At 39.1% G+C, this 21920-nt stretch overlaps 1 protein-coding gene across 1 annotated transcript in view; it reads right to left on the bottom strand.

Annotated features, from left to right (window-relative positions):
• Positions 1–20869, bottom strand: part of LOC122986390 (cytosolic carboxypeptidase 4) — a 200941-nt gene extending 180072 nt beyond the window's left edge. The window contains exon 1 of the mRNA XM_044357626.1: positions 20592–20869. Within this exon, the coding sequence (XP_044213561.1) occupies positions 20592–20673 (82 nt within the window). The 5' untranslated portion in view covers positions 20674–20869. The remainder of the gene's footprint in view (positions 1–20591) is intronic.
• Between the last annotated feature and the right edge of the window lie 1051 nt (positions 20870–21920).

The following is a 21920-nucleotide window of genomic DNA, read 5'->3' as shown; positions in this document are numbered from 1 at the left end:
AAACACTTCTGTCCCAGACAGGATTCCCCTGGCTCGACACACATATACTGCGCACACAAACACACACATTTCCATTTCCTCAATAATGAGGGAAGACCCAGTGTGTTGCTTCAGCTGTCTAGTTAAGCTATTTCACTGATGTCTACAGACAACAGGCTGTGACAGTGATATACATATCTGGACTCTCCATCCATAACGCTGCTAATATTACACTGCAAGCAGAGCAATACTCACACAGCTGCTGGGTTGCAAGATGGAGTGTCATGACTGTAGTTTGCATTATGTTTACATTGTTGTAAGATGAAGCATTTTAACATTTATATTACATATATTTATGACTGTTTGTCCTTTAACTTATCCTTTACGTAATTTTCAATTCTTACTTTTACTCTTATGCTCTTATTATAATTATACAGTAGATGGTTACCATAGCCTCAAGATGCCAGTCTGCATTTCACTGCAGATATTGTATAAGCATGAAACAAATAAAATCTTTGACTCTCTCAGAAATGTGATATTTCTACAGTTGATAGTATCTTTATATGATCATTTTTATCCTACTAGCAGAGGAGTGTAAGGGTGGATATTCATGGTGATGCAAATGTTTTTGATAAAAATGCTGAAAGACAAAAGGTAATAATGACAAGCTAAAATCTACCCAATAAAGGCCAAAGTGCTTCTATCAAGGCAATTTATTTCTTTTTTCAAATGAATATAGTGCTACATTTATACATCACACATTGGAACTGGAGCGAGGTGGTCGGGGTGGATGGTGGCTGCACAAGATGCAGGCACCACAGATAAGGATCACAGCGGTTCACACATATTAGTCCGTGGTTAGGTTTTGGAAGCAAAAGCACAGTTAGTGAAAGATCGTGGTTTCAGTTAAATGTTAATAAAACACATTGTGATGAAAATCATTGTGGACAGAAAGATCTGGTCTTGTATTAAACCAAGACCAGATCGTCCCCTAACCTTGTCATTATGTTGAGAGTATGTCTGATTAAGCCAGCATTTAATTTCTTATTTCATATATTTTTCTCATACATTTCCTGCAAAACATATTTGTTGTTGCAATTTGGTGGTATATAAATGTAATTTCTAATTTGGGTTGTCTAAGCAACTTTGTTCTGTTACGTTCCTAATCTAACAACAGCAGAATGTCTTGCAGCAGAATTTTGTTTCGAATTCAGTCAATTTCCTGTTATTTCGTTGTATTTATTTATACATTATAAACATATTAGATTGTTGTTCATTTCACATGTAAATTTTTCCTGGAGATTTGCAATATGGAAAATGTAGGGTCCACTCATATCTCTGATTGGCTATTCTTTCAGGTGATCAATCACATGGTCACGTGAAAGTTGCTCTTAAAAGTTACTGCTACTATCAGCAAAGTGTAAAAGTAAGTCACTTGCTAAATGTGACTTATTGCTGAAACACAGCCAAGAACACTTTTACACTTAAGTTGGTTCTTTATAGCATTCTTAAATGCAATTCTTAGAAGTTTGATAAATACGGGCCCAGGCCTGTGAGTTGACACAGACCCACTCTTTTTACGTAGATGGTGAATGGAAAACAAATAAAATCTATACACTGGGAGTAATTTTACACCATTATCTGTCTACACCAGTATGAGATCAACATGTGTGTAAAAGGGACAGCCAGCACAGCGGGACAGGGAGCGGCCGCTGTTGTGTTACATGTCACACCTCTGGATCCAGAACGCCGGCATGCTATGTAAAAGCAGGCACGGGGGCCGCATCATGGCAGCTTTGTTTGGTTCAGTGTAAAAAAGCAAAGGCAGGATCTCAGTATAAACGAGCCCAGTGACTCCCAACCCTTCCCTACTCGTACAGGTTGCTAATTCTACCAATTTGCATTACTTAACTTCCATGACCTTCCTTCTAGCATCACTCTCAAGACAAGCGTTAGATTTTTAACTGGTGAGTCCTCTAAATATAGAAAAAATATCATTGTTGTTTCTCCTGTCTAACTTTCTGCACCGTTGAGTTTAATGAACACTGCAGCTTCTAAGGGCTGTTAATGAAACCTTTATTCTTGTTTCTTTATGATGTGACAGCTCCATGTCATCCTAGACCATTTCTGTTTTAAAAATAACTGAAACTTGAAATATGGAGGCCATAAGTGACAAAATTCACCCATATATCTGACCACAAACAAACAAAAACAGGTGGGAGAGAGGCATACCACCTCCACTGTAAAGGCCAAATGATCAAGACTGAGAGATGGTAAATGGTAAATGGACTGTACTTGTATAGCGCCTTTCTGTCAAAGTGCTTTTTACACGACGAATCACATTCACCCATTCACACACATTCATACGCTGAATGGTACAGGGGCTACCATGCAAGGTCCCAACCTGCCCATCAGAGGAAATCTAATCATTCATACACATTCACACACTGATAGTGACAGAGACAGCATGAAAGAGGGAAATTTGTTTTAATCAACACACTTTCTCTCAATCTTTAGGTTACATTACAGAGGGTGAAATCTTATTTATCAGTTTTGCTTTAGGCACTGAAAGAAAGAGACTGTCCTCCCAAGAGATACGACACAGTAGGTCATAATGTCAGTTACATTTGAGTGACAGATGCCATCTAGCGGCAGTAGTAATTATGACCCAGAGCAATGGTGCAGTTCAGATGATGTATATACAGTAGGGTCCAAAAGTCTGAGACCACTTTCCCATTCACTTGAATGCCGACAATTTTTTCCTCATTTGGAGGAAGAAGGGTGGTTGGAGGCATTAACCCAGCAGTGGACAAAGCCTATCCTATCGCTGTTTTTACTCTTTAGAGCCATTTCTATAAAAGCTACGGAAACCACTATCTTCAGGGACGAAGGAACATGTCATCCAGTGCAGCAGTGTGGGTCAATGATGTGTTTGTACGGTACTGCATTTGTAATGGTTTTGGAAAACAGACAAATGATGTTGTCCTGCCGATTACTGCCGACATGGGCACCAGATTAGAAAGATCAACATCATTACTGAAATAATTCCCTTCTGACTTAAGAATGTATTCAAAGGAGACTGTGAATAGGTCATCAGAAAAAAATCAAAAATCACTATTTTCCAAGCTTCACAATACAGCTTCCAAGCTTGACTCAACTCGTAGTCCTTCAGAATTAACATTTCCCATTATTCAACACCAGACACCCCCTGAACATACAGTTAGGTAATAGATGACTAGCAGCACGAGCATGGACACCTGGCCAGTCCTAGAGCTTGAATGCTACGCACGGCATGCCTTGCCAAGAAAAGCAGTGGGATCCACAATAACACCTTGTCAAGCCAAGTGAACCCAGGAGTTAAACCAGCTGAAACCAGTCAGAAACAGCCGTAACCATGGTTACATTTTAGTAAAAACACTTCCAGACTAACGCAGGTCAGTAACACAGTAACTTGGGAAGGTTGGGGTTGCATACTATGTGAATTTGAATGTATATGTGGGGCCGGGATGTGTGTATGTGCTGGAAGCAATCGCAAATTGCTCTAGCTGTTGACATTAGTGATTCTGGGAATAATATTTGCATTAGTGATGTGTGTAATTCAGTCTAATGTGTGTTAACAGACAGCACTGATGGCCATTTTGAGTCAGTAAAGTCTGTGAAATGTTTAGTTTATGTACACCCACCACAGAAGTTCACTGAGAGTGTGTAAAAGTGAGAATATTGTTAGGATGCAGGCATTTAACCAGCCAAGTTAAACCTGTGAGCCTGTTGAAAAGTGGGCTGGTTTATTGCATTTCCCAGCCAGCACATATAAAAGGTAATATGGCTAGTTACTTGCCTAGGTCATTCAGTAAATAGAGTTTAAAGGCATAATATGTTTTCAATTAGTTAAACTGAGTAACTGGAACATAAGAGAGTGTTACTCATGCAGATCAGAAAATTTGTTCATGATTGTGTGTGCTCCATATTGTTTCTGCATCGTGTCGAAAATGTCAGGTGCACCTTACACATGTAGTATTGGTAGCATTTTGTACGGTATGTTTAAAGTGTGTGTAGTCCATTAAGAAGTTTAAAGCAGGACCGCCTGAGCAATGGACCCATTATTCAGTTAGGGGGAGCAAAGTTATAGTTTTGCTATCCCACTTTTGTCTTTTTAAAAATAAGCATATCATCATACAGTCACTGCAATGAGGTGATTATATTTAAACAGCCTATATCAATGATCATTTTACTATTTTCAGCAACTGACAAAAACAAGTAATAAAAAATCACACATTTTTTGACCCCCCTTTGAGTTGTTTCAGTCCAACCCGTCACTGATTGATCGGAGTAGCCCATGGATGTGTAAAGAGCAGGGCACCGCCGCTCAGCCTTACAGCCAATTTTGCCCAGTGGCCACTCGCAGTATTGCAGCAAAAAATCCCCCTGCAGCCCAAAAAGGATTTTCCCCATAGACCACCATTGTAAAAGAGACGCTTGTAAAACTGTTGACAGGACACCTGGAACTGCAAACAACATCAGTTATGACTCTTTCTATTATGAACTTTTGATCCATGGAGGTTGTATGTTCCTCGAGCCAAGAAAAGTGATTTAAAAATCCGTGACATCATCACAATGTAAAGTCTATGAGCCGAGCAGGAGCTCGCGGGCAGGGTCAGCGGGGGAAACACTACTGTGCATATTCAGTGGGCCGCACAATGTGGAAGCAAACCCAGAAGCTAGAAACTTTTTTTGGTGTATGCACCAGGCGAGCAATTCCTATAGGACTGAATGGGCGCCAATTTTAGTCCGGTATCCAGCTCTTATAATACATCCATGGAGTAGCCAGACAGCGCAGTGAGAGAGAAGCCTCTTTTATACAGAGAACTCGCATTATAGCTGTAAAGAGATTTAATTTGATTTCTTTACACTATGTAAAAGCACACAAAGCCAGCATAAAGCCGCCTCTATGTGTGCTTTTACATAGCATGCCAGCATTCCGGATTCAGAGGTGTGACGATCAGACTGATCAGAGTTATAAACTCTGCCATGAGGAAATACGCATTACTAGGATGTGGGGAAAACATTTCTGTTTGTTTTATAACATTAAAAGTTAAGTTAGACTTTTCTGTCGGCTTCCCAATTAATTTTAAAAAAAGATGAGAGAAAAAGAAAGAGCTGAGAGCACCAGCGAGAGAAAGAGAGCAGCTGTGGTCGAGTGAGCTAGAGAGTGAATGAAGAGAGGTAGTGAGGAAGTCAGTGAATCAGATCAATAAAATGTTATTTTCTGATTATTTCACGGTGGTTATATTCTAAAGCACAAACACCCCCACACACCTCCGCTCAACCCTTCAGCTGTAAGCCACACCGCCTGATTTGGTCTGAATACAGCTAACACAACAGCGTCAGCGCCCTGTCCCACTGTAACGTAGTACTGTAAAAATGATCAAAATCATTTTGTGATGTGTTGTAAGACTATTTAATTTATATAAATTGTTTGTCCTTGTTTATATTTGAAGATGGCCTAGTAGTCTGCAACCTACTAACATTTATACATACATACATACATACATAATGTTTTTATAAAAATATGAAGTAGCCATTCTTCTGACAATCATTTCCTGTCCTGATCCACCCAATTGTTATTATACTGTTCATGATGCCTTCCGGGTTTTCATAGCACCTTCAGTCTAACTAATGTAGACTAGAGCAGTTGGCTGTTTCTTCACTTAATCCAAGAGGTTAGGTGGTGTAGAAATGCAGGAAATCTGTTTTAAATTACAATTTCTTTTTCTGAGGGAGGACGTGACCTCCAACAATGTATCTTTCCAAGTTTGCTCCCCCATTTTAAAACATAACCAGGCGCCCATGAGCAGGACTGTAAGCTGAAACTATTACAGTGAAGTTCACAGTTCAGAGATAGAAGAGCAGATGCAAGCTGAGCTAACACCACAATGATATGAATAGGCCTAACATGCTGACAACTGTTTTAAATATGTCTTGCACAGGTAACCCTGTGAATAAATGTGTTGCACCAGTTTGGACCAGAGCTTTATTCTGAACCTGTAACACATTCAAGCTAACTGGCTAAGATTTAGCATTAGCTAATCTTTGTTGCTTTATTTAGCAATCAGCTATCAGTTCGCTAGATAGTAACTGCTTGTTGCACAGTAATCTTTTACATTTTTTATGTCCAGCAGTTTACTCTCAGTTCACATCCATCAATGTTATACAATCCACCAGATTATTAACATGACATGCCAGACAGTTTGTCATACTGAGAAGTTGTCCTTGGAAACTATTTGGAAAAGGGCAGGCACTAATATACTTGGCAAGTAAATGATATAGAATATGATATATATGATAGAATTAAACCATCTGTCACCGTCTATCACCATCTTACCTTGCAAGGCACCTGGATCCACAACATCATGAGATCATGCGAGAATCCTAATAGGACGCTGACTGGTCCCAACCATCAGTGGTTTGTACACAAGCTGTAACTGGAAGCCTGACAAGATGGATTCTCATGTGATCTTGTGATGTCATGATCTTGAGAATCCAGCTGTCTTGCAAGGTAAGATTAGTATAGCTTCCTAAAAAATAAAAAAGTTCTTAAAAGTTTGACTGCAATTTGACACTTACTATTGATAACCAGTGATATAACTAAACAATATTTGAGACCCACTCCTGCTTAATGAGGGATAGTTTAGAATATATTTACTCATTAACAGTTACTACCCTGTCTACATGAAATATGTAATATTTAAATTTTGGAACATCTTGTGTTATACTTCTGCCCATCAACAGCCCCACACCCTGCAGTGAAGGGTAGGGCTGCATCACAGTGGGTGATGAAGACTACAACAGGAATGTAAGGGATGCATGAAGAGAGTGACGTTTGATGCAGGACTGAAGCAGCAGCTGCCTGCAGGACATCCAGCAACCGTTCCTTAGATGAATATCATCCTCTCAGTCTTCCAGCCAGGAGAGACAGCATGATGGCACCCTGTGTTTGAGTGTTGATGGGAGCATCAGCTTGTTCAGTAGTTTCAGACAGAAGCATCCAGGGTTTGGGCTGTGGCTACTGGATATTAGTGTAATCCTTCACATGCTCCTTTTGTTTTATTTTATACAATTTGGATGTAGTGTTTTTTCTTTATATTTATGAAAATTATCTAATGCTGTTTGTGTTGTTTGTGTCAACGAAAAATGTAATAATAATCCATGATGACAAGTCTACTAGCCTTGTATTACATTGGCTTTAATGTTGTTACTGTACATTACATTCAAACTATTATATCTGTGTAATATGGGGTTAACTTTTCACATTAATACTGAGAAAAAGAAGAGAGGAACCACTGCGAGGTCTGCTCAGGTGACAAGTACATTCATAAAATATAAATGTCTATGATTTCTGTGGATGTTCAAACTTTTGTCCTTCGCTACATTTCTTTCAAAGACTATGGCAGAGTGGACATGAACAGTAGAAGGTCCACTGTCAAAGCTTGAGGTGTCTTCATCTTCTGCAATGTAGCGTGGCACAAGCTGCTTCTGTTAATACAATACAATCACACGAGTGAATTAAATGTATATAGATAAGTTTGAGCTCAATGTAAGTATATGTGAACACTGAAATACAAAAGATAACTAACTTTCCTCCTTTGTTCTGTATGATTATCATTGTCACTTCACAATAAACGCAACTTAAGTTCAGAAAATGATTGTTCTTAATGCTGAACAGATGCTTCATCACTGTCTGTCCTTTAACTGTCTAGTTTATATGTTAATTACAAAGCTTTTCAAGAACTATGGCCGACTGATCATTTTAATATTTATTGAAATACGATTTTGTGGTTATACTTATAGAGTATGTTCTTGCCAACTCAAAATCTAATTTATAAACAATGGTTATCTAGCTAGCTAAAACAGGTTAACTGATGACAATGATAAACTTACTGAACAAAAAGCAAAGAAGACACTCAGTATCTGTAAGAACAGTCAACAGCAGCTCCATGCTGGTTTAAAAATGCTGGTAGTGAATCACAAATGAAGACGTATATTAGTGTCCTTCAGAAACTGCTGTGAGCACTCGACTCATCTGCCACTTCAGACAGAGCTTTGAGGGCGGCGGTCAAGATGAGGTCAAGTAGTAGAGCCAAAACCATTACTGCTCTGGAATCAATCTGGCTTTAGACTCAGTTTAGGACCGCCAACCTTATTAACACACAGACACAGAAATACAGAAATAAATAAATAAATGTAGAAATACATAAAAAGCCTGAATAAAAGATTATTTGTGGAAATGTAGAAAAGAAATCCAAGATATTCATTTAATTATGTCCTGTTTCATTACCAAAATCTATTTATTTTTTATTTATGTATTTAATCATTTATTTATGATTTTTTCTATTTATTTATGCTTATGTCATTTTGGTGTTCCATAATAGAGTGTCTCTCAGTGTAACAGCTTTCCTGCAGTATCCAACGCTGACCACACATGTAAGTATTGCCTTTAACCCCTTAACATCTACCCTATTTATAGAATTTTTGCCTATTCGGCACAAAAAGCTTATAACAGAAGAACTGTAAGGCCACGATGCATGTATTAGGCTTCATTTGACAAGTGACATCTTCTAGTTTCTGGAAATGTGCTTGTTTAGCATGTGGCTAAAACACAAACAAAACTACATCAGTTCAAATAAGGCTCAAAAAAGTCATTATTCAGTAACCCAGAATATGATCAGGGTGTCTTCTGAACACTGGAAAATATGTATTTGGCTAAATGTGTCAGGGAAAATGGAAATTATGAAACTCATATCAAACCCCATGCTCAGGAATATGCAGGCTCACATGTGACTGAATGGAAGTGACAATAAATGATGTAAAATATAAATGTGTTTAACTGTTATTACGGATCAAATTAAAGTCAGGAAGAGTCTGTCTGTCAGTAAGAAACACCTGCCCTGTTCCCAGAGTTTTCTGTAGCCAATCAGCTCCTTGCCAGTCCTCTGTTGAGTCACCTGTTCCCTATTCCCTCATTAGTTCTGTCTATGTTTAGTCCTGGTTTTCAGTTCAGTTTTTGTTGGATCCTTGGTTTTGTTATATATTGTTTAGTTTGTTCTGCTCAGGTCTGTGTTGTTCAGTTTTTGCTTTGACCTGCCAGCTTTATTTTTGGCCTGCATGAGTCTTTAATAAAGGAGTTTTTCTTCAGCTCCTGCTTTTGGGTCCATCTCCTGCTACTCTTCATGACATACATTTCAGAGGAAAATATTGTGTTTACATTTATACATTTATCTGAATGCTGTTGAAGAGTAAAACATACATTGATCACATTAAATATTGTGAACTTGCAGAATTCAACTAATATGTTACTGAACTTCAGAGAATGTGCTGATCTTCATTATTCAGGATTCATGGTTCAGTAGTGAAGGCAAACTGTGTCTTTTTCATATGAACTTGTTCCCCTTTAAAGGGTCTATCACTAGCTGTCAATTGAGAAGCTATGCCACCTACAACATTAAAATACAACTGAGAGCTTAATAATGTAGCATTGAACAGAAACATTCTTTTCACATGACTTTCATCATTTTTTCCAATGTTAATAGGTATGTGATTTTACCTTTTTAATCCTAGTACTTGTATATTTAAATAGCCTTTATTGAGGAGATAGTTAACATTCCTTTTAAAAAGTAATGTGGTGTAACACTGAGGGTTTTAAAGCTTGGTGTGACAAACTACATATTGGCATCTACAGTATATTTGGTTATTAGAAATATTATTTCCTTTTAAACCAATATGTGTATGTCACCTAACAGTTCCATATAGTTTCTTTATTTAAAGCATGTTCATGCACACTGGCAAATAAGTTCACTTATGGTGTGGGTATATATATATATATTGTACTTCATAAACTACAGCACTGCACCATAGGGATAGCAAATGTAAAAAATAAGCCAAATGTCAAACCTCACTGGAAATATCATCTAACTTGCAATAACTAAGTGTGACACCAGTTAATGTTCAAGATCACGAGATCACATCAAGGTCTTTTCTGTATTCTCATTAGAAAACACACTCAATTGTGTTTTTTTGTGAAAAATATAAACAACAAAATTATTTAGTCACAGTTGCTTATCCCCATTACAGCAATATTACCCTGCTAAATGCAGACTGTCCTCTCAACAACAAATGGTAAAATGGTAAATGGACTGTACTTGTACAGCGCCTTTCTAGTCTTCCAACCACTCAAAGCGCTTTTTACACTACAAATCACATTCACCCATTCACACACATTCATACGCTGAATGGGTACAGGGGCTACCATGCAAGGTCCCAACCTGCCCATCAGAGTAAATATAATCATTCACACACATTCATACACTGATGGCACAGACATCAGGAGCAATTTGGGGTTAAGTATCTTGCCCAAGGACACATCGACATGCGGACTGGAGGAGCCGGAAATCGAACCACCGATCTTCCGATTGGTGGACAACCCGCTCTACCTCCTGAGCCACAGCCGCTCCAACAACAGTACTACTGAACACTTGTTCAGTCAGCCTAGTACAACCGGTGACTCATTCAGTGCCAAAGTAAGAAGTAGTGTGATGTTGACACAGCAACAGAGAGGCTGTCAGGCCTGGATGTTTGAATGGGAGTTCAGAGCTTTTGACCTCCATTCCAGATGCCAGAGTTCATGTCCTGCCTCCAACCAGAAGTCAAAGTTGGTTCATTAAACCATGACCACAGTCTTTTTCTAACATTAATAAAGTAGTTTTCATTGCTGAGACTTAACATCATAGGACCGTCATGCTATGTATCATGATCCTGGATGGCTACTATGGAATGGTTTTCAATGTTAATGACAAATCCATCATAGACAAATAGATGGATGGGTAATTTTGGAATGTGATAATCAATTAATTTTATTCTTTAGGTATGACGACTTGTTGACATTCCTTTCTATTCCAGTTATACTATATGATAATTATGCAGCCAGTTGCTCATTTCTCTTTGATGGGCTGACATTCACCCTGTATAACACTATGGCTTACTGTGGTAAAGTGTGTTCTATATAGACTAAATGTGTCATTAGGTGATCATGGTCCTGCTGTGACTTGTCAGACTACATGTTAAACCCCCAAAAACATTGAGTTGTGGTGATCAGGCCAAAGGGGCAAGAGGCAAACACTTTGGATGACATATGTCAACTAATCTGGCCATAGTAGCATTCCAGAGCACCTCAGACACATTGTCAAACAAGGAAATGAGGGCAATGACATGCTAGCCTTTTCCACTGGGCCTCATTAAGCATCCTATGCCCCGTCTGTTGGATTTGGCAATTTTTGGACCTTTAACCTGCTGTCTTGATGTTGTGCCAACCAAGTCATTCAAAACTGTTGTAACTGCCAGGAGACCAACCTACAGGTGTCAGGTAATGTTCCAAAGGTCTTGAAAATATCAGTTATTAAGCCTCTCTTTTAAAAAAAAATGTATCACTAGATAGATAGATTTGGCTATTGGCAAATGTTATATTCAGCTATTCAACCTTTTTGTAAATACAGAGGGCAATTGTTTTCAACAGAAAGTTGAATAAAGATTTATAGAAAATTTTGAAAAAAAAGAAAGAAGTGGCATTCACTCCCAAAGGGTTACTCTTTAGACCTCCTTTATTGAACCTCCTCACACTCCAATTAGTTGAAATTATTTCAAACAACTTACTTTTATCATAATCAAGCTGATGATCAAATTTACATATGTGACTCCATAGACTAGCCATAAAACTGACTGTTAAACTCATCCACTTATCTCAATAAAATTTTCCTAATCCAAAAGAAATTTTTGAGAATGATTAGCTTTGCAAAAAGTTGCGACACATCTGCTCCTCTCTTCAGAAAATACAAACTTCTATCAGTTTTCAGTGTGAACATATACCAGACTTGTGTATTCATGTATAAATATGTCCACTTAGCTCATGACTTGCCTAGTGCTTTTCAGAATTTCAGTCTTCCTCAGACATTGACTTTCATCTTCCGTATTGTGGGACTTCCCTTAATCAATATACATTGAAATACAGAGGGCCATCTCTTTGGAACAATCTACCTCCATCATTACAGTCACCATCTACATTATCATTATTCAAAAAACATCTGAAAAGGACTCTAATTAGCAAAGATAACACTTCATGGATTTCATTGTAATGTATCACAACTTTGTAATAATTCACAATTTTGTATTATTGCTTAGTCTTGAAACTTTGATGATGAAACAATCATTGTTTTTATTTTTATTTTTTTTTTAAGTATGGCCATTTTAAATATATCAGAGGCTGGTCCATAGAGGCAGAAGAGGTTGCTCCTCTTCTATTTTTTGAGAGGCAAATATATATATATTTACACATACTACACATACATATTATTACATACATGTATATTATTTTAACTTTACCAGTTTGCAGTGGAGGGTGCACAATAGCCAGTACTAAATTTAGGGAAGGCTTAGCCTGTTTGCCAGTAGTTATTGCCCAAAATAAATCATGCTTTTGTTGAAGGTTGAATTTTTTTCAATGATAATTTTGGAAAAGCTAAGCTTCCCCTAGCCTCTTAATAGCGCAGCCTTTGAATATGATGCAGAAATTACCCTTAACTGTCTAATTGGATATTTTTGAAGGTGGGAAGCCCTCCACCTGCAAGCACTGCTGAGGGAATAACAGCCCTCTCCTTTACATATTAATAAGAATCACTCACTGATTTATAGGCAATAGCGTGTTATCATAATATGCTCCTAAAAACACACTCCAAATTAACATAAGTAAATGTCCCAGTAAAGCCCAGTGCCTTGATGAAAGAACTGATTGCTGCTAAAAAATGTTCAAAGTCTTTATTTTGAATCTTACATGCTGTATGTTTTGATTAGAGATCTCTAGTCTGACACCTCTGTCCAGTGAATTAATTTGATATTCAGTACACCAAGTGCCTGAATAATTAATGCAGTATTTCTCATTTTTATGTCCCACTATAGTATAAAAAGGATGATTGATTTAATGATGATGTATACATTGTACATTGCATATGAACTGGAGGTTCATTTCAAAACTGACCTCCAACAAGGCTTATATGTTAAAGCTATATGCTATGGCAATGTCACGTCTCCGTGACATTGCCATAGCAATATAACATGGTGTGTGAGGAACGCACATGCATCAGCAATGTCATGGTAGTAACTGCTGAGGTTAGGGTCAAACCACTTTACATTCCAAAACAGCTGAGGAATGTTTTAGGAGCAAAAATCACTGTAACACACATTTCCCCTTTTCCTATCCCTGTGATCATGAACCTCTCATTCAGTAGCTGTGAACATAAACAACTCCTTCCCAAACATAGAAGCTAACCACCATGTCCTCAAGAGAACAAAACACGTCACACAGCATAGCCACAGTTTACTTTGGTTTTACAGTTGTTGTTCATATAACCTTTAACATTATGAGACAGTAAGAAAACCTTGGCTGGACAGAAATGTACAGGATGTGGCCAAGTGAATTCAATATTTCAACAGTGTTCATATTTAAAGCAATGCAGACTGGCCCTTTGTGGAGGAATGTGTAAATCATTGCCGCTCATTGTTCTTTCAGTACAGAAGTTTTGAGTTATTCAGTCAGCTTTAGTCAGCATTCTGTTCATCAGACCACTGCAGTATCACTGCATATATCAGTTATATAGTATATAGTAAAGGTAGTCAAGTTTAAAGAATGCAGTTGACACTGAAAAAATACACAAGTATACCTGTTATTGACAGCAGGCAAACTAAAACAACAGTGCTGTGAGTGTGGTTTTGGTGGACACTGCTGTCCCATAATGCAATACAGAAAAAAAATCATGGAGCTACTAACAGCTGAAAAATGGAAATAAAATCTGTTTTACCTAGCAGGAACTTAACTCATAAACTTGTGTGGCTTTTCTTGCTTGAGTTTTGCCTGTATTTACAAACCAGGACATTCAGACATTTTTGCACACTGTTTGGTCAATGAGTGAAATTAGTGTTGGACAAACAATGTAAAAAATGGAGCTGATATTGTCATTTACATGAACATGGGATACAAGTTTTTACACTAATGGAGAATCCAGCACTCCCCAAATGGTGTCCATTAATTTGTACTATTGTGTGTCTTGTGATGATCGTGATCCTTCAGCTTTCTTTAATTTCATTTCAGTATTTTTTTCAGCACTGTTAGGCTATGGGTTTTTAAAGGGGACGTATTATGCTTTTCCATATTTTCAGACATATACAGTACTGTATACAGACATATACAGCAAAAGTTTTAGGCACTAAAAGTAACGTGAGAATTCTTACAAAAATATTGCTATAAATTGTTTTAGTTTATCAATTCACTTCTTACAAAGTTGAGTAAACAGCAGAATCCTAAAGTAAATCAATATTTGCTGTGAGCAGCTTTGCCTTTAAAACAGCAGCAGTCCTCCTCAGTTCACTTTAACACAGTTTTTCATGGTAACTTGCAGGTTGGTTGTTGTAACCATCCTGAAGAAAGAATGTTCTTCTGTGGATTTATTATTCAGGCCATCTCAGGTGCTTCCTCATGTAATCCCAGATTGACTCCATGATGTTGAGATCAGGGCTCTGTGGAGGCCATACCATACCATCTGTTGCAGGACTTCTTGTTGCTGAAAATAGTTCTTTATGACTCTAGCTGTATGCTGGGGGTCATTGTCATGTCATGAATAAATTTGGGAACGATCAGACACCTCCCTGATGGTATTGCATAATGGATAAGAATCTAAACATCTAGGGTGCCTAAAACTTTTGCACAGTACTGTATAAAATGTAACAGTGTCGGATGTTCATGTTAAAAGTGGCCGACGTGTCAAATAATGAGGTAAACTTATGTAGCAGTAATCCTTGTGAACAGAAAGCCCTGGCTTCAGACAGCTGTGAGCACTCAGTTTCCAACGGTTTTTTCTACGTTCAGCCCGAGCTGACATCAGTTTGTGACTGATTTCTTTATATGGACATTGCTACGTGTACAGCACGCGAATTCGCTGCTCCGCTCTGGGAGTAGTTACGCCAATCCACGACACCATTAAACAGCACAGCAAAGTAAAATAAGTAGTTTACCTGTTGGAGGTGTGCTGGTTGTCTGCAGCTCACAGATAAAACATCTCACTGTGGCTGTTTCTGCTTGTACTAGTCCTTGCATTATTTCTAACTGATCCGCTGAACAAATAGCTCCAAATAGCTCCATATGTTGTTGTTTCGACCAGCTAACAAAGCTCCACTAAGTCAGTGAGAAACACGTTTTTACTTTCTGTAAATTCTTCACAAAAAAAGTTAGTCATTTAAAAACTTTTAATTTGAAGCAGTATGGCAGGAAATGTTTGGTTTGCAATGACAGTAAAGTTACACAACTCTGATACGTAAAGCTGGCCAATCAGAACAGAGTGGGCTCATCAGGAGGGGGGCCTTAAAGAGACAGGAGCTAAAACGGCCTGTAAGAGAGACTGTGTATATTTATGGGCTGCATAAAGGGCCAGTATAAGATAAATAAGGAGGGGTTTTTTTATTTCTTTGAATCATGCAGAGCTACTCTAGTGGAGTCCAAAAATAAAAATTTAGAGCTGAAATGAGCATAATAGGTCCTCTTTAAAGTATTGGGTGCCCCATGCCTTGGGCCTGTTACTTTTCGCCCTTGTATTACTCTGCACTAATAACATGTGCTTACAGTAATTTTCAATGTTTGTTAAGTAATATTCAAGGGGAAACATGTCAAATCAAGAACATATGAACAGTTCCACTTTGCTGCTGCAGTACACAGGCTCATAACAGGGAACATGATGCTATGATATGATATGTGAAGCATATATGTGTGTTAAAATAAGAAAATAACTCATTGGTGTACAGTATAACTGTATCTGCTTGTTAAGCTGTTTATGTCAGGGCTGAAGTGGAAAAGAAGCTAAAACAGTATCTGTGCTTTTACTTCTCAGAGGTCTGCTTATAGCAGCTTAACATGATACAGCAGTTAAGCAACCAAACACCCCCCCGCCGACACACACCCATATGTTATACTGTATACAACACGTGCTGCATGGTGCACACACCTACTGTATACACCTACTCTATGTAACAAGAGTATTCTATACAACACTGCTCTGCACAATATGTGACTGATGTTGAACATCATAGATAGTGATCAAACAATCTGTAGCTAGCTGAAATACAGCAGCTGACAAAAGTGGGACAAAGAAAACATTGCATTGGCTGAGACATATCATTCTTTTTGTGATATTCTGTTATTTCTATACTGTTATGATGTGTATGTTAAACATGTTAAAATTTGAGCTGAATCTGACAATATAATGTCAAAGTAATCTAATATTTGTACAGGGGGCAGGTGGTGGACCTTATAAGAGATTATATCATAAATGTGGGAGAGAGACACAGGCTGAAAGTCATTAAGGATAGCAGAGGTAAACAGTGTAATATTATATCATATGTGATCAATTTTTGTTGAAAAAAGTCGGCACAGGACAGTTAACAGCAACAGGGTTGAGGGCTGAATTGTGTGGAACAGAACGCTGGGACTGTGAGATTTTTTTGAGGTTATGGCGATAAATTATTTTGCTTTGAGAGCTTTGATAGATTGCTGATAATTTGCCAGACAACCTTTCAATATTTCAAATGAAACCTGTAGCCTTTTTCTCTCTTTTTTCCATCTACGTTCTGCCTTTCTACATAATTGACTAAGAGCATAGGTGTTGTTGTTCTGGCTCTTGGTTTTCTGAGCAACAGAGTCCAAGATGTCTCCAAAGATTGAATTAAACATGGTGATCAATTGGTCTGTGTTCAGGGTTGGGCCTTAATACTGCTGAATAGAGAGGAGGCTATTTAGGCATCTGAGAAATTACTGGCAGTAGATCGATTTATAGAACGAGAGTAACAACAATGTAATTGGGGATTGGGAACAGCTTGAAACAAGGTGGAAATCCTGATACACTGATGGTCTGAGACACCCAAATCCTGCACAGCCAGAGAGGCAATGGTCAGAGCTAGCATAAAGACTAAGTCCAGGGTATGGCCACAGTTGTGAGTTGGGCTGGCATCAGGCTGTACAAAGTTAAGAGTCCATAGTTCCAAGAAATTCAGTGGTGCTGGCATTAGATTGAAAATCCACATGAATATTAAAATTTGTCAAAGTTTAAAACAACTGATGATAGAAACTCAGAGAATTCAGTCAGGAAGATGGCATACTGTTTGGGCAGGTGATACACAGTTACACATAGGATGGGATTTGTACCACCTGTTTTAAACATAAAAACCTCAAAACTGGTATAAACATTAAAACACCAGTGGCATTTTGTATGATACCTCCTCCATGGCCACTAAGCCTGGGTGAGCTTATAAAGTCATAATCAGGGGGAAGTAGTTGACTGGTTATATTCACCAGACTCCAACCAAGTTTCAGTGAGGAACAAGAAATCTAGGAGGATGGAGGAGATAAAATCATTTAGAATAAGAGACTTATTTGAGAGAGACTTCAGATTTAAAAGGCCCAATTTACACAGAGTGGCTGATAATGGGACAGCAGTGCATTTTATGTAAACCATAGAGTGGTTTCCAGTGCTAGGGTGGGCTAGCACTGGAAACAATAGCCTGAGGTGAAGCCAGAGAAGAAGAGGGAGAATCGGGGGGCGTGTGTGGAGTGTAAACAGTCAGTCACATGGATAGGACTGCACCGCATGCTGTATGTTAGCGGCTAGCATTCGAGTGCCTAGTTTGTTTTGGTGAATTCTGTCTCTCTTAAAAAGAGACAAACAATCCCAAAACAGATTGAAACTGTCAATAAAACCCACATCATAAGTCCTAAAAGTGGACTGAAGCCAACTGTGACCGCTAAGGACTTAAATGACCCCCACAGTGTGGGAATGGGACTTGAGATAAAAACAGACTTTCCACACTGTTTTAGAAAGTTAAAAAGATAGTTAAAATCGATTCTGGTCAGGTCAGACTGTTGACAGACTGTGTCATTTGTTCCCACATGAACAATTATTCTTTTAATGGAGGTCTGGAGTGAAGGCAGTAGACCCTGGAGCTTTTCCAGGATAACAGGGGCCGTGACACCAGGGAGACAGTTTGTGGCTGTGTAGAAGAAACATACTCCTGATTATTGATGGCCAAAGAGCAAAACCTCCTATCTGAAAAATGCACTTTTTTGAGAAAACTTGTTTAAAATAACTTGTTGTTTTCTTGCAGAATACTATTTGTTAAGGATACCCAGTACATAATACACTGTTTTTGGACTATATTACTATATTATGTGTGTTTACGGTATGTTTGTATGGTTATTACGATATTGTTAACACATAATATAGTAATATAGTCCAAAAACAATGTGTTATGTACTGAGTATCCATAACAAATAGCATTCTGCAAGAAAACAATAGGTTTTTTTTAGTTTTCTCAAAAAATGCATTTTTCAGATAGGTTTTGCTCTTCGGCCATTGTTATGGAATCACCAGCTATCAGTGTAGTAGGAGAGAAGAGCAGATGGAGGGATAGGGAGATTGAGTGCTGTCAAGACAAAACGACGCACATTCAGCAACCACTGTACGCAGCAACCTCACCAACTGTGGATGGGCAGTCTGAACTGGAGAGTGTTGTGATGAGGGGATGGGGTCCGTCTGGGGAGAAGGTTTCTTTTTTGGCTCTGGGCATGGGGAACCTCTAGATCATCTGATCACAGCTTCCCATCCAGCAATGGGAGGAGGAGAGCCTAACCCGTTTGTTTGGCTTTCCCGTGATGGACCAACAAGCCACCCAATCAATGCCAGCAACAGGTGGAGTGCAGACAACAGTATCGTCCATAGCCAGAGAGCAGTCCAGGTCTAGTGGTAGCAAGACTGCAGGGGCATCTGCTGGGTGGACTGGAGCCTCATCTGACAGAACTGCATAGTGGTTTGAGGGATCTAGGCGAGGTTGTGGTCTAGCCTCCACCAAGTCTCTCTTTCTGCCACGAACCACCTCAGTTCAGTACGGCTGAGACCAGCCGAAGGTCCAATTAGGTGTAGAACTAAGAACAGGGACCTTGAGTCTGGCGTCTGTTCAAACCCATGCAGCATCTGGCTGGGCTGGGACAGCCGCTGGTGGTGAGGTTGCATCCAGGTCCACGGTTCCTGCAGGAGTGGTGGTGTTCCATAACATTGCCTCTCATCCACGCTCAGAAGACTATTCTCCATTCTCCACGATACTGGTGGTATCGGTACCGGTACCAGCATTGATCGACACTAGCCATGCAACGGTGGCAGCAGAGTCCAAGATTAAGGCTTGTGACATTTGGGAAGAGGGAGATCGGGCCACCAGGATAGCAAGCGTAGACGATGGCATATACGAAATATGCTTCGCCTGAGTAAAGGCAACCGATACAAAACCATTGATCATCCTGTCCTTTTCCCTAGTTTCTGTCTCCAGGTGGTGGATATTGTCCTTCAGTTGTGAGTATGCAAGTTTACAGTCCTCACACACAGCCATGTTGTCTTTACCAACTGTCATATAAGGTGATTGAAACACCTTATTGTTAAAATAACTGCACTGGAATAAATTTCATGGAAAAGTAAGTAAGATCAGAAAGATCCACTGAAAAAAATGGCTTAAAATCAGTTAAAAGTCAGTTTTTAGTAGAATTGTTTGTGTTTGATACAACACTGGTGTAAGCTCACTAGTTTGGTGGATGTCCAAATTATGCAGATTGGCCTAAGGCAGGTGCTTGACAGTACTGACAGCCCAAACTTCAAACTCTGACACACTCTAACTGCTGCACCATCAGTCTAATTCGGAATTTGGACACTCGTAGTCTATCACTGACAGTTGCCCTGGTTTTCCTTTAGCACAATCAAGTTTGAAACATCTCTTATGTCTCATAAGACTATTGGTTGCCGCATTGCTCCTCTCTGCTATGCCTCTGATCTGACATCCCATCACTCTGGAGAGCGAACACAGAATGCACACCCACATTCAGGACATAACAGAGCCACATAGCACAGATGGTAGTGCTGCCTGACTAGCACTGCATACATTAGCCCTGGTGTGCAGGCAGGCTTTCTATGACAGAGCAGGGAAAAGCTGCTTTCCATAACTGTTTGTGATTCATTGCATTCTGTCATCAACAGCAATGATTTGTCAGCTTAGCTACTAAGTACAATGAAGATGATGATTTTGACAATGAAGATACCTTTGGGATTACCACTGTCAGGTGAAGTGGTTTGTATTTACGTACTGTAAGTCATTAAGAACCTCAGATTAATTAAAGGTTATGGGTTATGTGTGTGTGTATATATATATATATATATATATATATATATATATATATATATATATATATATATATATATATATATATATATAAATCAGTGCTCATGTTCATGCTGAAGTGGTTCTGGTGTCAAAGTCCTGCTTGGCCCTTACGTGTACAAGCACACAGAGTCCCACTAGTGACTCATGCCAGCCTCACAGAGGCTGCCAAATCAACTCTGCAGTGCTCTCTCTCTTCTATCACTGTACATAAATAAATACATATCATTAACATGCATAGACACATACACACTCATACAAACTATGCCTACCTGTGCAGATCGCTGGGTAGCTCCCCTCCAGCTCTCTCAGAGTTCCATTCCAGGTAAAATTATTACGCCTATAACCAAACATAATGACTGTTTCCACGGTTCTCTGCAGGTATTTGTGTACTGTCTGTTTATCTGCTGGTTTATCTGATCCAGCTGGTTTAGGATTGAATGAAAAGACAGGCAATAAAAAAGAGATTCCTTCCCCGCCTTCCTTTTCTTCTCCTTTCACTGGGAGCAAGTGTGAGGGAACCCCAGGCTGGTGTATATGACTGTAGGGAGAGCAAGTGTGAGAGCAGCACTTATAAGCACCTGTCTTAGCTTTAAAAATGCCCTTGTGCCTTTTGCCTGCCCATTGGTTAGAAGCCCAAATGTCAAACAGCACTGAAGAGTGTGTTTGTGTGCAGGGGATAGGTGGCGTGAACATATAGCCCTACGTGTGTGTGTCTGTCTGTCTGTCTGTGTGTGTGTGTGTGGTATAGGGTGAACAGAGCTGTGTGTGCATGTAAATCACCCCTGTCAACAGCGTGAGTTAGAAGCTCCACTATTTCCGACTCACAACCTGCTGTGAACATCAAGCTGAACCCTAGTGTGTGTGTGTGTGGGTGGGGGTGGGGGGGGGGGTTCACTGGAGAGAGTGGAGGGAATGCATTTGTGGTGTTCATTTGTCTTTGAAGGGATTCCAGGGGTTTAGTGTTGCACCCCCCATATCTCACTTGTTGCCCTGTGGTGCTACATAAATAGTCTGAAATTCAGAACAGGTATAAATGGTGTGCAATAGACATACTAAAGTCTCATGAATAGAGTTTTACCTTTTAAGTGAAGCTGTACTTTTTTGGTGGGGAGGGGGGGCTTAAAATATGTATCATCATCATTAATGTGAATTACTTTAACCATTGCTTTAACATGTTTTAGCCTAGTCACACCTTTATTAGTTCACCCATGCTAGTAGTTCAGTGAAGGTGCTAACAGCAGCATGGCACCATACTTGCACTGACAATGTTAACATATTTAGCACTTAACATACACCACAGCTGAGGCGTATAGCAGTGTCATAATTTTGCAGGTATTTAATTTGGTCATAACCAAAGAATTGGACAAATGGACATTTTACCGTAATGATGGTGCTCAATGAAAAGTCAGAGGATCCCCAAAGTTATTACAATTTATCCTGAAGAGGAAATTAATATCCATATCCATACCAATTCACATGCCAATCCATCCAATTGTTGTCATGATATTTGAGTCTGGATCAAAATGATGGACCAACCAACTGACTTATTGATAAACTGACTGACATTGCCAACCCCACTGCTAGTATGGCCCAAAACT

Source organism: Thunnus albacares, chromosome 7 (assembly GCF_914725855.1).
Source record: "Thunnus albacares chromosome 7, fThuAlb1.1, whole genome shotgun sequence".
Taxonomy (NCBI): domain Eukaryota; kingdom Metazoa; phylum Chordata; class Actinopteri; order Scombriformes; family Scombridae; genus Thunnus; species Thunnus albacares.
This window is presented reverse-complemented; position numbering and strand designations above follow the sequence as displayed.